Source organism: Trichoplusia ni, chromosome 9 (genome assembly GCF_003590095.1).
Source record: "Trichoplusia ni isolate ovarian cell line Hi5 chromosome 9, tn1, whole genome shotgun sequence".
Taxonomy (NCBI): Eukaryota; Metazoa; Arthropoda; class Insecta; order Lepidoptera; family Noctuidae; genus Trichoplusia; species Trichoplusia ni.
This window is the reverse complement of record NC_039486.1, coordinates 3,494,422-3,512,682: the sequence shown is the minus strand read 5'-3', so window position 1 is coordinate 3,512,682 and position 18,261 is coordinate 3,494,422. Positions and strand designations below refer to the sequence as shown.

At 33.2% G+C, this 18,261-nt stretch overlaps 2 protein-coding genes across 2 annotated transcripts; both read left to right on the top strand.

The window, feature by feature from the left end:
• Positions 1–31: 31 nt before the first annotated feature.
• LOC113497305 (synaptic vesicle glycoprotein 2C-like) lies at positions 32–13,742 on the top strand. The gene is made up of 10 exons (XM_026876803.1): positions 32–299; positions 4,963–5,124; positions 9,425–9,587; positions 9,990–10,111; positions 10,881–11,119; positions 11,493–11,638; positions 11,965–12,070; positions 12,370–12,668; positions 13,019–13,146; positions 13,550–13,742. The coding sequence occupies exons 1-10, from the start codon at positions 212–214 to the stop codon at positions 13,645–13,647; spliced, it is 1,551 nt and encodes a 516-aa protein (XP_026732604.1). The 5' UTR covers positions 32–211; the 3' UTR covers positions 13,648–13,742.
• A 584-nt stretch (positions 13,743–14,326) lies between these two features.
• Positions 14,327–18,077, top strand: LOC113497306 (WW domain-containing oxidoreductase). The gene is made up of 7 exons (XM_026876804.1): positions 14,327–14,519; positions 14,602–14,839; positions 15,137–15,405; positions 15,996–16,175; positions 16,506–16,620; positions 17,295–17,435; positions 17,808–18,077. The coding sequence occupies exons 1-7, from the start codon at positions 14,431–14,433 to the stop codon at positions 18,033–18,035; spliced, it is 1,260 nt and encodes a 419-aa protein (XP_026732605.1). The 5' UTR covers positions 14,327–14,430; the 3' UTR covers positions 18,036–18,077.
• The last annotated feature ends 184 nt before the right edge of the window (positions 18,078–18,261 follow it).

Sequence of the window (18,261 nt, the reverse complement as noted above, 5' to 3'; positions counted from 1 at the left end):
AATAATCGCTTTGTATTGTATCACTTGAACAAATCGGTCGGGTTCGTGCACTGACTACTTGTATCAAATTAATTAGAATAAGTGCTGATATTCGTACATTGAAGCTTTATCAACAGTGTTCAGTCGCTCTTCGACAATGAATAGCGATGCTTGTAAATAGTGCGTGTTGTATATAAGCTGTGTTTTTGAATGATTTTTGTTTGTGTGAAAAATGGAAAATAAAATAAATACGATAGCTGAGGATGTGGATAATAAGGAGCAATATGCGGCTGACCTGGATCAAGCTCTTGCAGTGGCAGGTAATATATTATTACAATTAATTTATTCAAAATACTTTAATTCATGATGACGCGTGTGACTAATTACGCGACCTATTTATACGTTACGTTGGCCTAGACATTGGAACACTAGCAACACTCTACAAAAATAAACACTCAATCGTAACGCATTAAATATTCTTATTCTTTAGTGATGCCCCACATGTTACTAATATCATTCGCCTGAATATAAATTAGCATAATCATAAATATTTACAAACAATGAAACAGTTTTTTTCGACAATGTTTTTGATTTACCGAATTTTATAAAACCGTAACCGTGTTATTTTGTTCTGTGTTCTTTAATGAATAATTGTATTGAAGAATACATATTGTTGATGTCTCAACAAAATAAATTCATATTCAGATATCACTGTAGTAAAAAAATATATATCTACATTTTTTGGGTAAAATACTGGAAATAGAAATATTGAACACCTACTTTTTTATTCATTAATTATATTTGTTGACTAGACATACAACATCAAATTATGCCCAGTTTAGTTCTTCCCAGAAAAATGAAAAATTATGGCTTCGTTCTACTTAAAATTTAGAATTATTGATATGTATGATACATAGCCCTACCCAAGGTCTTTAAAATCTGGATTAATATATTCATCGCTCACGCGATTTCGGACTCAGTAGAATTATTTTATCACCCCCAAATCAAATTATTGTATTTAACTTCAAGATATGTTAGCCCTAGAAATTAAACTTTGTACATAAATTAAAATACTTAACGAATAACTTAACTAACAGTAACACTAATTAGTTTAACTCTGCGGGAGTTGTTTATGTCTAAATGTGTACTTAAATAAAATGCAATAAACTTAGTCATACTGTTTGTTGCAAATATTCAACTGACGTCGTCGCATTACATGAATTATTTATTAATTGTACAAAATTGTAAATTAATTATAAACTTATGAAACTATGAACAAACTCTATATAAGGAAAAATTGGTTTATTTATTACCAGAATAGTAGTAACAATATGCTTTTTTTCTTTTTGAAGTAAATTTAACCATCACAATTAAACCATATTGGAATCTAACATAGAAATCTAAATAACAAGGTAATAGAAATGGCATACACCGCGGCGATCTATCGAAACGCATGTCGCCGGTGGGCGGGGCTTCAACACATTCACAGCAAATAACTACGCAATCACGCAAACATTAACATCGAGAAGACCAAGCAAACAACACTAGGCCGTACGTCTAATGCAATAAGATTGACTTTGTCGTTGTATGGATTCACTAACTCACACAGTCATTGCATTTTTTTGCATTAGTTGTAGTGATTACGTAAACTACACTAGGGATTGACTACGGATCCGAAATATAATGAAAGACGAAATTATGAGTGACAATGTTTTTTTTTGTATTCTTCTATGGATTACATTATAATATGTACCTACTTACAAAAATAAAAATTCGCTAATTGTCGGTTGACAAAAAAAAATATTATTAGGAAATACTTGGTACCTAGGTAGGTTTGGTTTATACGGTGACTTTTTAGTCGTCTTACAAAAGCAGCCCAGTTCATGTATCGAATGACTAGTAAACGTTCATAATAATAAAATAGGTATTTATGAGATTTGGATAAATTTAAATTGCAATTTTTATTCAATGCTATGCTATAGCGCATGGCGTACTTTTTGAAACATTCAGTTGCGAGCGCGGTCCGAGCCGTAAAAATGGAGAGGGGCGCGGGCGGCGGCGGGCGGCAAGTTATCAAGCATGCAACTAATTTCATAGTGTATATTCGGCCTAAGTTATAGGGTACCAATTTCGTTTACCCGTGGTAGTCATCTACTTGTCTTTTGTATTTATTTGCATCCTGCGGGATTCTGAAATAAAAATATATTCAATAATATGTTCAAAAAAACAAACGACTATTAAAATTGTTACTTTTCGTATACAATATTCATTTTGGATAATTTGTCCGCACTTAACCACATCACTATTTCCGACAGTTTTGTGCGGCCGTACCACTATAAATACGATCGCATTGATACATATTATTTTTCGTTATACATTTCTCTTTTTACAACGGTGCATTTCTGTAAGTCTCTTACTGCAGAGGCAATGATTAGTAAAGAATGCAATTGTTGCAGGATGGTGCGATATAAATATGGTTTATAATGAAGGTTATGTTTTGAAATTTAATTTTGCAATAACATCAATATTACTGCAATAATTTACTTACCGATAAAATGTTATTTCTTTATTTATGTTATTACACGATGCAGATGAATTTCCAGCCTGAGAAACGCCGCAAAACACCATTTTTAGTGGTTCTTGCTGTGACGACGTCCCGCGAGCGACTGAGCGCAAGTTCGCGCGCTGGTGTCGTCCAAGACACCAGTGTGGCGACAAGGTCACGCGGCGTTGGCACTTCTATTACCTTGTTATTTAGATTTCTATGGAATCTAAATAGTAACATGTTTCTTGGATTCTGAATACTTATGTCCGAAGCAGAGGGAATCGGAAAAAAAGCTCTACAGTATTTAAATACTAAATAAATATACATGTCGCATTGCACATATATAGGGGTACATTTTTCGTTATTGCCGTTCTCATTTTTTGGCGAAGCTTTAAAAATACTGCTAAATTACTACAATAATCTTCTTCCAATGCACAAGGCTAATAAAACGTACACATATTCGAAATAAATGATTAAAAAGCATGTCGAATTAAAAATAAACAAACGAAAATCAAATATTTTACGAGCTAGTTTAATTACACAATATTGGCCAACGTAACTTGGGGGGGTCGTGTGGTTTTAAATATTATTTTTTTAGATAACTGTTGGATAATTTCAATACATATAAGTGCTTATATCTTATCCTATCTAATTACTGTCGATCTTCCACTGGTCCTATCAGAAAACGAGCTCTCACTCTTTATATTGTATAAAGCGGATTTTAAGCCAATAATAGTTTTTTTTTAATTATATAATATTTGTTTCGCCATTTGAAACACATCTGAATCGGCGGAAACTATCAACATGGACTCAATTCTCATTTCAATGAAAACCTTAATTCTATCGGCAGTAAGCCTATAATTGTAAATACCGTCACGTCTCTTACTTGAGGATGTCACTTGGTCTAGAGTAGTTGGCATTTGAGATTTTCTTTCAGTAAATCACATTATACTCTTTCGAGGATAGCCGAACAGACATTTAAATCTTTGTCGCCTCCACATCATATGAGATTAATAAAAGGTCACTTAAGAGCAATACTTGATAACAAGTTCAAGGTTTAACAATATTTATAACAATGTTACTTTTATTACGTAGCAATATGAAACGTATTAATCATGTAAACGTTATTTTACAGCTAAACAAATATTCTTTAATTGCAAATCATTACACTGGCGCTAATTACTTGAGTACAAAGAAAAGATTTATCAATTTTGTTCTATACACTTTATCTTTAATTTGATAAAAATAGATTAATTTACTTTTAGTGTTTATAAACGTAATCGTTTCTGATTTAATCTTAATTAAACTCGAGAATTATTGTGTGGCATAGTTTTATTTGACAATGTAAACTTTAAATTATCATAACTATTATGCGTGAGTTAATATTTATGTAAGTAGGCGATGTGCAGAACACATACTAAACATTCATAGATAAGCTATTTTGTAACAATCTTCTTAATGGTTGCGTACAAATAAAAAAGTTTAATCAAATTGATGATAATTAAAGTAACCATGACGCAGATATAGATCAAATTTATTTCATTGTAGCAAGCTAGATTATTAGCTGTTTCATTCAGAAACGACACATAATATTATTAATACCATGAGTGATAAAGGTCGCCACGCCAAACCCACGGTGAACGACGTTCGCGGGTTCGATCCCTAAACAAATACTTACCTATTTGTGTGATTAACGAATGCTGAGTTTGAATAAATTTGTGCATTATAAATGGATTAAATTCCATATACGGGTTTAACATAAGAATGTCATTTTTCTGATAATCTGTCAGGAAAACAATTCTTTACTTTCGTAAATTTATACAAAATGTATATTGTTATGGTTTGTCGTGGTTATCTGTTGTCGGGCACATGTTTTTGATAACAATTTGTTAATTGGCTATAATAAAAATTGAACCTGTTTTTACGTCCTTGTACACTAACCAGGATAATTTGAAAAGTAAATACATGGTACACATAATCAGCCACGCTTCAACCACAACCAAATACAAATTTCTTTTTTTTTAATCAGCTCAGTCATAATAAAAATTTAACGCAAATAGGAGAAATCATATTTATAAAGATAATTGAAAAAGTTATCATCAATGAATAACAAAAACTACATATTACTTAAAAATACATAATAAACACAGATTAAAAATGAAGCTGCAGATTGAACCACATTTTCTGAGCTTTCGTTGGAATCCGCACTGCGCGATAGAATACCGCTATTTCCTTTTACAAAAAAGTGTAAAACTGACAACTAAAGTACCAAATTGCACTGTTGTATTAATAATCACTGCTGCAATTCCATGGTGTACAATAAAGAATATTCTAATCTAATCCAATCGAATTTTCTATGTTTTTTGTTAGTCGTGAGCGTTTTCTATTGTCTACTACTATTATATTATCCTTTTACGTAATTTTCTACCACTTTCCAGGTCTGGGGTGGTACAACGTAAAATACTGTTTCTGCTTGGCGTTGTTCTTGATCGCCGCCATCGTTGAACCTGTTGGCTACTCCTTCGTCCTACCAGCTGCGATGTGCGACTTGGACATGACCGATGGACAGAGAGGATTCATCGCTTCAATACCATATATAGGTGTGTATACAGGCACTGTATTTATATATGCTTTCTGTGAAGTAACTTTATCTATCTGCATCTGATTAGGATGAAATCAAAAGACCCTTGTTAGAAGTGGTTGACCAAAAGTGTGCGACTTGAATAAAGTAAATTAAAAATAAGTTTAATAATAAAATAATGAACCTATGTTGTAATCTCACTACGACAAAATTAATATTTGTATTTAAATAGCAAGTGTTCTTGTAATACACATTAATATATAAGTTAGTAACTTTACTTATAGAAAGTAAAGATGACAATTAAGAAGAGACATAAAAAAGAGCGATAGGTTTTTGTTCAGTAATATTATTTCGATCGCGTTTCACAAGTTTGATAATGGCCTTTCGGAGGTCTTATTTAAAACATAGCACCTCTGTCCATTATTATGAAAGACTTCTTTTAGAAAGCCGAACAAAATTATAATTACTTGATCATTTTCATAGCAATGTGTCTTGCCAGTGATTATAATTAGTCATCCGCATTATAACAACGAATATGAAACTTAAATTCACGAAAGAGTAGGAACTTACTAGACTTCTTACTCGACCTAAAAAACTAAACAAAATGTAAAATTACTTTAGATAGGTACCACAGTCGTAAAAAGCCTCGCCTGTTTTAAAAGGTCGTTTACCTTTAAAAAAAAACATACAAAAAAGGTTACAAATTATTCAACAGTCTTTAACACTTGTACTATTATTGGATTTTCAGTAACAACTATTGAATGCGGTTTCAAAGAAAAACTGCAGAATATTTGAGAACTACTCAAAAGTGGGCAATACGCAAAACTTCACAGTATAGGCATAGAGATCATTAATATACCTATAATCTGTAGTATAATGTAAACTGTTTTATATTAGGTACAACTATATTTTTATCTATGAATAGAACTGTAAATCACCTGCTTGGTAAGATAAGTGCTTCTGTCTCCGCCGGCAGTTGTTTTACAAGTCATTGAAAAATTTCCTCCGTAAATATAAATTGAATTTAAATGATTAAAATACCTATATAAACATATTCGAACGTCTCCCATACACACACAACATGGTGTCTTTCAAAGGAAAAAATAATTGAAAAGGTCATTGGCACTCGTTAATTAAATTCATTAAGAAGAAAAACCTACACAAGTTATCGCCAAGGCGTCTCAAAAAACTCAATGAAATAGGTTATCAGCTTACTCTTGAATTTATTCACAAAAAAAGTTAATGATACGCGTCTTTAGGTATATCCCCATGGCGCCTTTAAAACCTGCCAGATACCGTTTAATCGCGCATTTCTGGTTTGGCTCCAGTGTTAATGTTATCGTTGCTATATCAGTAGTAGTCGCTTTTTATTCTTTTGTTTTATTTTTTGGAAGAAATCGCTAATGACTTCAACCAACGCCAGCCGAACGGCGCGGCGGGTTGGGGTGTGTTGGACTTTCTCCGACTAATAATATCCCAGACCCCTTATATATACTATACAGCTGTGATATTCTAGCAGTATGACAACTAGGCTTCTAAATATATGTATAGGTAGGTCTCGGTCAAATCCCGTATTTGTAAAAATATTTCTTCTTTTCATGTCTCTTTAAGGTAAGCCTATCTATAGCGTTAATATAAAATGCAAATTGTTTGGAAACGGCATATCGTTTATCATTAAGGCTACCAATTGCCAAACTTTACTTGGCTAGAACCAAAACCTTTGACGCCCTTATCAGCCTATATAAGCGCTAGCCGTACGGCTAATGTAAATCCACTTTTTTGACGTGTATTGAAAATCGCCATTTTTGTAACATTAAATACTATTTTAGCACGACTTAAATCAATGCAAACCGTATTCTTAGTTAGGTAAGTAGGTAGATAAAGTTATCAGTTTAATTATCGTAATCACCAATCGCCTAAATATAGTCAATTTTTAACAGAGTGGCGCTAATTTGATAGCAAAATTAAACCGTGACCTGTATATTATTGGATTCGTCGACCTAGCCTTTCTCCCAACTATCTTGGGGTCGGCTTTGGTTTCATAGTTATTTATATCTCTTTTCATACAAGGGATAACTTCATGGGAACAGACCAGGACCTTTTTAGTGCACGGGACACAGGTTCAGCATCCAGAGCCCTTGTGGAGAACTTAGTTATACTTTCGTTTCCTTTGTTCCACCATTTTCCACTTATTAGTAAAGAGGCCCCTCCCTTCTCGCAGTTAGAATAGTTACTAGTTTTTCTAGGATGGTTTTGTGAGGCGGTCACTACAGCCCGAACCAATTCCTTCTAGAACATCTTCGCAGAAACCTGCCCTAGTTCGATGAGGTCTACTTGTTGAAATAAATAACTAAACAATTAGGCCATCTTAATTGAAAATGATTACAGCCAGTTTGCCTTTGGTAAAATATAGAGAAATGCATTATTAAAATGCAAATAGTTACGTCAATTATAACTAGTCCTTCTTTCTTTGACGTCAAGACCTTAATTTCGGCTGTACAAAACAACAATGCGTTATCGATTAAAACACTAGCTGCTTTATTATTCTACAAAATATTCGCTATTTTTTTTAATAAAATGTTATTCCATCACTCAAAGTCACTTTACTCGGGCGTTCTGGGGGAGAAATGCCACTCTATTCCCTCAAAGGGATGAGATCAATCTATTGCCAAGGCTACAGTGAGCAGCATCGTGCCACATTATGAGCGCAAATCCGTTGACGGTGACGCCAAATTAGCTACGTAGTACATACACAATCAATCAAATCATGTCGTCTCTATCGGATAGCCGACTGGCAATAGTCTGTGAGTCGCGTATCGTAGATTCGATCTCCGCGTAGGATAAACATTTGTGTGATCCACGAATGCTTTTTTAGGTCTGGGAGTCTTTCGAAGTGAGACCCGTTCTAAATAAAAAAAAGCTAAGTAAATATTATAAATTCGAGAGTATGCGATTTTATTTGAATGTTGGCTCTCTCTAACGGCAGAACGGTTTTCGATGAAGTTTTGCATGAAGTTAGCCGACACCTTCAGCATTAGCACATTCTAACAATACATAACAGTCAGATAGAAGTATCTGACTGTTACGTATTGTTAGCTACAATCCATAATCAGGCGGCCGTGGTAAGTAACCTCAGCCTAAGAGGAGGTCTACAGTCATCAACTGAATACATAATCGAGGCTGCAACCAGAGAGAGATTTTTTCAGGTCATTGCTTACAACTTACTGTATTTAAAAAATAATTGCATAAAATTAAGTCTAAAATAAGTTAATAATAAATTTATAATTAATCCTTCTTAACTTAAATAAATAACAATTCAAGAGAAATTATTATAAACCGTTCGTGTTTTACAATAACAATTGATAATAAAAAATAATAATCAAGAATAAAAATATCTAGGCGAAAGACAGGACATAAATAACTGCTTATCTATAATTAGCTTATAATAATTAGTAATAATTATTTATAACTAAATGGTCAATTGAAATAAATTAGCAACCTAAACGTTGCAAAAAATGAAGTACAACAGCCGTTTTTCTTTTACTACAAAAGATAAATTAAGAATGTGTTAATTCGTAAGAGTCGCGAACCAGTAACTACTAGATAAGATCTGAATGGAAATGAGAAGGATTTTATAAATATCCTAGAACTAAACGAAGAAATTCGTATAGTCACAAATGTATATTTACGAAAACAATTAAAGAATTAAAAAAGTTATTGATGCATTCACTGAGTCTGCATCAATGACCTTCAAATGAAGACTACTTGAATACATTAAAAAAATAATTTATGTGCTTATAACCATACAAGTTTTTTGGAGATCATGTTACATCGAATCTATCCTCTGCAGTTTTTAAAGGTGACCAAACGCGGACGGTTCTTGCAGAGCCATCCGCTGTTCGTAATGGCCGGCCCAGTAATTGTCCTTTATTGATAATCCAAACCTATTTGTTTACCAACATGATTTAAGATCTGTCTTAGAAGATTTAGTCGACTGTACCTCTTTTGCCCACCCTTTATGGCATGCATACGTTTGTTATTTTTCCTGTGAACAATGAGCTCCTACACCACACTAGCTCACTACGTTTTGCAGAATCCAGATTCCAATATTTGGAATCCAGCTTTCCTTCACCATTTGTCAGCGATGTCTTAAAATAATTTAGGAACAACACATAAATATACACGTTTAAGTGAATGTAAGTAATGGCTGGATAATTTTGTATGCGTTTCGGATGGTTCAGATTCACAGTCACACCAAAGTTCACTGGATTAGCCACTAATCTAGTGTGTAATACAAATATACTTTTATCTACTTCCAGGTATCGTAATCACATCATTCCCATGGGGCTACCTTGTGGACACACGGGGGCGCAAGAAGGTAGTCATATACAGTTCCCTGGCTGCCGGTCTTTTTGGCATAGCTTCCGCTTTCATGCCGAACCTTATAACCTTTGCCCTTTGCAAGTTCCTTACGGCACTATGGTAAGAACACATGACTAACAATTAATAATGTAGGTTTAATTGTTGATAGTTATCAAATTTAATAGCGTTGCGTTGGCTTAGTGAGTTTGGTGTGGAGGCTTTCTAGCAACTTTAAGGGTCGTTGCCGTTGTGAAAGGGAAAAGCCGCTTCACGCCGTGCAGTGCTCTGTCTCACTTCCTCTCACTTGAGGAAGTGAGTCAGTTCCTCTCACACAACTATAACTTGAGGTGGTCTCTATAACATCTTTTGTAAAATTATAGAATGCAAATAAATATATGAATAGGATTTGCCTAACTTTAAATATGGGGGTAGCACCTCAGATCTCTAATATTAATAAATCATTCCAAGGAGTCAGTCATATTAAAACCAGTATTTATTTGTATGTAATTTTCTGTTGGCCAGCTTAGCTTGTCCGGCAGCAGTGCCCTACACATTTATTGGAGAGATTCTACCAGGGAAATACAGAGATGTGGTGTTATCAATCACTAACGCCTTGCAAATATCTGGTTCCGCCTTAGTACCCCGTAAGTATAGACAAAAAACTTAAAATGGATACAATAACGCATAGCAAAACCTCATCTTTCGGAAGTTATGTCGTGCTGTCTTTGTTTTAATCAAGTGAAATGTAGAGACAATAAGACATTTTGTAACGTTACTTACCTAAGTAGTAATTTTTCATGCATACTGCTGTATATTTATCTACCTTACATTATTATGTGCAGATAACAAAAGCAATGCGTTTGAATTACTTATTAAAATTCGTAGTCACGGCCATAAATTTCGGTAAATGAGGCATATTCCTAATTATGCAATTTTAAGGTCTCCCGGTTTCAGAAATATTACCATATAAAAATTAAATTACATTTAGGTATCGTAGTTTGTAAAATTAATTCACCATGATTTTGTTATTCTGTTATCATATTTTTGCTTATGATACGAACAAAATACCACTCTGTTGTTCCATAATCTATATTCTCTAACATGTTAATGATAACGCATATGTAATTGGAAGAAATATATAAAAATGATAAGCTGTTGATATGGTACGTAATTTTGGCATTAACTTTGATTTCTTTGTAATTGATTTTGACTGCACTGCTCAGTCACCGTCACGTCACCACCGTAGGGTTGAGGGTTAAAACCCCGTAGGAAAAGCATTTGTATCATCCAGAGATTCTTGTTCTGAGTCTTGTTGTCTTTGTGCATGTAACTTGTATGTTTATGAAACTCCCCGCGGCATAAGGATTTAAGGCCACATAACTAACACTCAATATACCTTTGAATTGTTTTCAGTATTGGCGTGGGGTATACTGCCTCTTGATTTCCGGATAGACTTCGGATTATATGACTTCAGACCATGGAGACTTTTAACTGTGGTATACGCATGCATGTTTCTCATAAGTGCTGGACTGCTGAGTTTTGGCCCTGAAAGCCCAAAATATTTGGTTTCCGAAGGAAAATTAGATGAAGCGTTGAAAGTTCTGCAAATTATGTACGCTGGAAATAAAAAGAAGGCGCCAGAAGATTTCCCGGTAAATATTTAAGTCTATGCTATGCTATTTGAGGATAACTTAAGATACCTTAACCAAAAATCTACAAAAAAAAGTTAAGATATTTTTTCTCATAAAGAAGTTCCACTTCAACAATATTAAGCAGCTTAGTCGTCTACTTGGGTGCAAAGAGTTTAAATAATTGATATAAACTACAGATATCCCATCCCAACCTCATTAAGAACTCGGATGGTTAGATGATTGAAGTGGGATTGGTTATCATCTATCAAGGACTTAATATTTTATTTAATCACCCAACGCCCTCCAATTGGCTCCTCATGGTACCTATCTTATAATTATGTATAAGGATTGACGGAAAAAGTTATTTAATGACGTAAATGTTTACGGATTTCAGATCAAAAGACTGGACGCGGTACAAACTGACAAGCAAAAGAAGAGTTTCCTGACTTCTTTGAAAGTCCAAAGTTTGCCGTTATTGAAACCACCTTATTTGAAATGGTTTGCTCTTAATGGATTCTTGCTGTTTGGAATATTTTCAGTGTAAGTACATCAATACTGTTCCACGACTTTTGCAGAAGTTTTAAGTTATACTTATTTTTGCTTCATTAAACGAAAATATAATTTGACTCAGTTTTTTAATATGCACGAATTTCGATTCAGTACGGGATTTGTATAAGGCACTTGATGTAAACAACTGTTACATTATCGTTTTCACAACAGTGTATTTTAATTACGTAGGTATATAATTTCCCGCTCGACTCTAACCCATTTAATCTAATTTTAACATAGATTATATTTCGGGAAATACACATTGCTCATATGTGTTGATAAATACAAAAGTTTTACCTATTTATGTAATGTTTCAGACTGAATGGTTTATACATGTGGGTCCCAGATGTTTTAAACAGAGTTATGACTGGCGACGAAGGCGAAAAGACTGCGTGTGAGGTCATCTCGGATAGATTTAATCAGGTTGAGTATTTTGAAATTTCAGTTCCATAAATGTATACATATAAACACCAGAGGCTTTTTTTTTTATATATTAAAAAGAATTCAGATTTTTATCGACTATTAGGTAAGCCTTTAATTCACCGTCAGCGTTTTCTGCTAGGAAAACATATATTTAAGACTGTCTTTTTCTTATTATTTCCCTTTTACTATTATATGGAGTCAGGTCTCTTCATTCTTGTGTGTAAGACTAATCTGTCTAGTTTTCTTGTCTATCTTTAATTTGAGAACGTGTCAAATATAAACATTATTTCAATTTTCAGACGCAAGGAGAAGATGTAGAGTGCAATGACACAATTGACTCAATAACATTTGTCATCAATTCTGTGGCTAATGTAAGCTGTGCCTTAATAGCCGTAGCTGTGAGCAGCACTGTGAAAATTATAGGCAAGAAGAGGCTATTGATAGGCGTATATTTAATCATCGGAACTTTTTGCATTTTAATCAACTTTATTACACAAGACATGGTGTTTGCTGTACTCCTCTCGACATTCCCCATTATGGGTCTTGCCATTGGACCCGTGAATGCCTATGCCGTTGAAATATTCCCGACGAATTTGAGGTATGAATCCCTGATTATTTAATGTTTCATTCTATTGTTCAAATCAAGTTTGTCAATTATAATGCTAAGGTCTTATAGACGGTCACTTTTGTAAATGCGATATTTGCCGTATATATTGAAATTAATTTATCAATGTCAACCCAACAGCTTGGGTGTAATATTAGTCATGGTCGTCGAAGAACGAAAATATAAACTTTGAAAAAGTATCTATCTCCAGCGGGTGTCCGAAAGGGTCACCATGGCTCCGATACACAACTCCCATTTAATTCAACCTAAAGAGGGAGGAGTGGTCTTATGATATCCCATTCACAAAAGAAGTCCCCTATCTATTTTTTTTTGTATATTTTCAGAGGCATGGCTGTTAGTTTAACAATGATGCTTGGTCGAACTGGATCAATAGTTGGCACTAACGTAGCTGGATTACTTCTTAACGCGGCTTGTGAAGCGACCTTCTACACATTTGGAAGCTTATTAATTCGTGAGTATAATTTTATGTAAAACCTTAAAGATAAAGAACTTTTTAAGTAAGAGTGCTAATACCTACTCTATAAGTACACAATGTAAAAGGCATACATTTAACAGGTATACATTTTGCGGTGCGTTTTTTATGCAAACACACACATTTGTTTTGAATCGTGTTTTATTTTTAAACTGATTTTATATGAGGCAAAAAGACACCAAAATAGGTTACCTTTTCTTAGGTAGTATTAGGTACCTCTTTTCTTCTTTGTTACCTCTTCATTATATGCAAATAAAGCTATGAATATGAATATAAATAATATAAATAATATAATATAAGTACCTATAGATAAAAGAAACAATAAATTTCTCTCGTCTTTTAGATTGCATTTGATTTAATTTATCAATTTCCTTTTTTTCAGTTTGCGGATTACTTGCGTTCTTATTGCCAAGTGGAAATGGACCCCCAAAACCGCAGCAACAGAATCCACAACAATTAAAAGACATGACTAGATTATAAGATAATGTTATGTGTGATAATAATGTAATATAAACATCACATAGGTGATACGACCCCAGACTTGTTATTTAATTAAATTATTCTTGTTAATTTCATATTTTTTTATTATTAAACCAATTAATGTTACCCAAAAATAATTTCACCTGAAACCTATTCTAAACAGTCGCTTTTGCCTGAAACACCGTTATTTGTGGCTTGTAAATGTACCTACATAAAATAAAGAACGATTGAACCTTCTCCTTTTTGCAGTCCGTTAAAAATTCTAAGGGTAAATTTGGTCGCTAGGGCCCAATTGATATGACCAAACCTACAAATATCTTTATTATGAAACTGATAGGCTTTTGGATATTGTTGTAAGAACAAGTGTTAGTTTAGAGACTCGAGCTGTTGATATTCAAGTCATTTTTTAAGTACTTTGAGCCAGACTGAGTTATGAACTTGTGAATGTGATAAGAAATAAATAGGTGATTTTAAATCGTCATTTATATTTATTTACTGATTGAATATGAAACTTTGCAACAGTAAAGTTGCATTAAACGCAAAAAGCTGGAAAAAAGAAACACCGACTGTTCGCCAAATAAAGATATGTATTTATGTATTAAAAGACAAGAAGCCATTTAAAATAAACCTTTTTAATCCTTATCAATTTCGTGAAACAGGTAAACAAGCTCATGTCAGAATACCTTTCTGTCATTAGTGTCAACTATAATTTCTTGTTTACGAATTACGGAGGTTTGTAAAACGATAACAACTTAAGTTAGAGTAGAAAACTTAGCTAAAAATATGCATAACATAGACTCTGACAGTGAAGACGAATTACCTGCGGGTTGGGAGGAAAAATCAACACAAGATGGAAACGTTTACTACGTAAAGTGAGACCAACTCAAATAAACAACTATTTTACAAAAAATATAATTATGAAAACTCTTAAAACATATTTTTATTTTACTTTAGCACGGTTTCTAAAAAAACTCAGTTGACGCATCCAAGAACTGGGAGGAAAAAGGTTATACCATTCGAATTGCCATTCGGTTGGTCAAAATCTGTGGACGCCGAAGGAAAAACGATATACATCCAAAGAGAGACGGGTAATCGCACTTACGTAGATCCCAGGCTAGCTTTTGCTAAGGAGGCAAAGGAGCATGTCCATGACTTTCGTCAGAGGTTTGACGGATCATCCACAGCCTTCCAGGTGAATTTTTCATTCTTCAATTAGTTTCTATTACTGTACCATTAAATTATAGTAAGTAAGAACAGAACTTTTAAAATGTCAAATACATTATCTGTCTTCAGTACACAAATAAATAATAAAAATATCAGCTCCTCAATTAAATCTCATTTTAAATAAGATAAAAATTTTCGAATAAAAATCAGATCAGACAAAATACTTATTTTTACACTATCAATATCCCTTTTCACAACAGCAAAACTTTCTCACTGTCACTACAATTCACCTCTTATTGCTCAAACATTAAATTAACATTCTCAGGTTCTACATGGTGTTGACTTATCAGGAAAATATGCTCTGGTCACAGGCTCCAATTCTGGAATTGGCTATGAAACTGCAAAATCTCTTGCAAGGCATGGCTGTTCAGTCTTACTTGCAAACAGAAATATGGAGGCCACACAACAAGCCATAAAAAGAATAGTCAAGGAGACAAATGCTTCAGAAGATGATTTGAAATCTATTTACTTAGACTTGGCATCACTGCAGAGTGTTAGGAAATGTGCATTAGCTGTAAAGGCTTTGTTTTCAGAGTGAGTATTGTTTGGCCTAATTTTTAACGTACTGTTTTTAACCATACCATATTTCTGAGGCTCTGCCATCTGTGTGCCTCCTTGTTCGGCACCAGACTGTAGAACTCACTAGAGAGACTAACTCGCATAGAAACCTATGTGTTGCAACTAGGATTCTTACTTTAAATCTTGGAACAGCCCTCTAAGCATGAAGATTTAATACACAAATATTTTTTTTATAATAGTAGTGTGAAAAAAAACTTACTAAAGTTTTTGTGTCCAAGATGCCATCCAAGTGAATGTAGTTGTTATGAGGCCATATTCAATAAGGTAGATTTCGAAATTGTGTTACCAAAAAATATATTCTTATTCCTTTTGGTTATTTTCCTAAAAATACCAGTTTCAAAACAATAAGAATTAAAAAAGGAACCAGTTACACTTTGCTGATATTTAATGTTTATTGTTTGGGCTTCGACTCAAATTTATTGACCTTTGTGATATTAAAAAAGAGAAATTAAAAAATATCAAAATATTGTTAATTCATGCAAATATGTATTCAAGTTTTATTTTTTATTTTTTGAATTCTAAGTGTTGACTATTTTATTTTTCAGTCACCTGGACATGCTAATACTAAATGCTGGTGTGTTTGGGCTGCCATATACTGAAACTGAAGACAATATTGAGACCACTTGCCAAGTGAACCACCTGAGTCACATGTACTTTGCAATTTTATTGGAACCTTTGCTGAAGAAAGGTTCAAGAGTCATTTTTGTGTCATCAGAGTCACACAGGTATACCTTAATATAGTTACTTCACAAAAAATAGCAAAATAATTATTTAGATAAACTATTTGAACGCTTATGACCTGTATCACATTTAAAAGTTCGGTTTGATTGAAACTTAAGAGAAGCACTAAAGTTATCACGTAAATTTATTGTGTTATTAACATTTTCACAATTGATCAAACAAAAAAAATATTTGTTTTTTTTCTAAAGTATAATAAATATATAACGATGACTCATAAATCGCATAGACCACTGCTATACTTTTCATACCTATTTTAACAACAAATATTTTGTGTGTTTAATATAAAGTAATGTTATTGTTTCATTCATTTTCAGATTTGCTTCCCTAAAGAATGTGTTTCTACTACAAAACCTAGCATTACCAAGGGACTCATACAGTTCAATGATGGCTTACAACAATTCCAAGTTTTACAATATAGTGACAGCTAAGGTAAATATTAATATATGACTACATGGATATCTGAGTTGTTTCGTTCGTCAAAACCCAGTGCGCGAGCTTCGCCTGATCCACGAATGCTTGTCCTGAGTCTGGGTGACTTTGTGCATGTGACTTGCATGTTTGTTACACTCCCCGTAACACAAAGATTACATAAATTAGTTCTTGAGGCGTTTGTTAAAAACGATTTGTATGAAATTATATATTTTTTCCAGTGACTCTACTCTCATATTTTTTTCTACCAATTCTTAAATGATTATACAGTAGTGATATTTTTATGATTAGTAATATTTTTAGCTAGTTATTTGTGTAGCATAAATTCACATTTAAGATAATTGTTGCTAGGCTGTTTTTATATTTTTAGTAAAATGTTTGATCGTTTTGTGTTCGATTAATTTCTAATCTGATGATATGATGCTGGTTTTACACCTGTACTTATATGAATAGATAAATAGTATATTTATCAGTAATTAGGAAAAAACTCTAATATTATCATTACTAGTTGTGTAAAATCCACATATTTTTGCGCTAAACATAAGCAGGAAAGGTCAAAATAATAATGTCACTACTTAATTATCTACTTTATTCTCTCAGCTCTTAGATTCGTTTTAGTAATTCAATTTCCTTGAAATAGTCCTACATACATAATGTTATATTTGATGTTACAGGTCTTAAGTGAAGAATGGAGAGCCAAAGGTGTAACAGTGAATGCTGTTCATCCAGGGAACATGGTATTCACAAACCTTAGCAAGTCCTGGTGGCTATACAGATTAGCATTTCTTTTAGTGAGACCTTTTACTAAATCTCTGGTAAGTAAAGTTAATAAAATTACACTGAATAAAACTTTTATGAAGCTGGTTCCCAAATACATGCAGCTAGTTACAAATGCTGACCTTTTTTAAATATTCTATTGTAACTTATTCAACACCCGCAGAATACTTTTGTTGTTAATTTTTTTAAACTTGTGTTTATTTAAAAAAAAAACACAAAGAATTTTTAACCGGTTTCATTTACCTAAACAAATAGAGTGTTTATACTAAGCTGCATCAATACTTTTATTATTTCACCTTTATCAACCAAAAAACTCCACCTATTACGTGAATTACGTCATCAGCATTTTATGGAAATTATTTATCTACTTACTTCTGTAGTATTCATACTATTTCATACAATTGTTTCAGCAACAAGCGGCCGCCACCACAATATACGCAGCTACCGCCGGAGAATTAGATGATGTCACAGGTCTATATTTCAACAATTGCTTCTACTGTGAGGAGAATTTTTTGGCCAGGGACCAAAATCTGGCCCATGAACTGTTCGCTATATCGCTTAAAATGATCGCCGATCGAATGAACACGGACTATATACAACGATACATAAATAAGTATACCTATATTTGCAACGTCTAAAAGTCATGGGTAAAATAACTGGCGACATTTGGAATATTACAAGGAATTATGAAGAAAAAAGTATATTCAAACTATTTATACATAAATGAATAAAGTAATGAAATGTATTATCTAATGCTGTAAAATTTGTATTATATTACACTCAGCACTAGCTAGACAGTTTCTTTGTTTGGAATTGTCTTGTGTCTAGATGAATTGAAATGGAAGCAGTATATTCTTGCTTTAA

What these genes read in the sequence shown, in the direction of transcription:
- LOC113497305 (XM_026876803.1), top strand. Translation starts at nt 212, where the DNA reads ATGGAAAATAAAATAAATACGATAGCTGAGGATGTGGATAATAAGGAG. An exon ending in TCAAGCTCTTGCAGTGGCAG is followed by an intron (nt 300 to 4,962) that starts GTAATATATTAT and finishes ACCACTTTCCAG; the next exon opens with GTCTGGGGTGGTACAACGTA. An exon ending in ATATTCCCGACGAATTTGAG is followed by an intron (nt 12,669 to 13,018) that starts GTATGAATCCCT and finishes GTATATTTTCAG; the next exon opens with AGGCATGGCTGTTAGTTTAA.
- LOC113497306 (XM_026876804.1), top strand. Translation starts at nt 14,431, where the DNA reads ATGCATAACATAGACTCTGACAGTGAAGACGAATTACCTGCGGGTTGG. An exon ending in GGAAACGTTTACTACGTAAA is followed by an intron (nt 14,520 to 14,601) that starts GTGAGACCAACT and finishes ATTTTACTTTAG; the next exon opens with CACGGTTTCTAAAAAAACTC. An exon ending in GTGTCATCAGAGTCACACAG is followed by an intron (nt 16,176 to 16,505) that starts GTATACCTTAAT and finishes ATTCATTTTCAG; the next exon opens with ATTTGCTTCCCTAAAGAATG.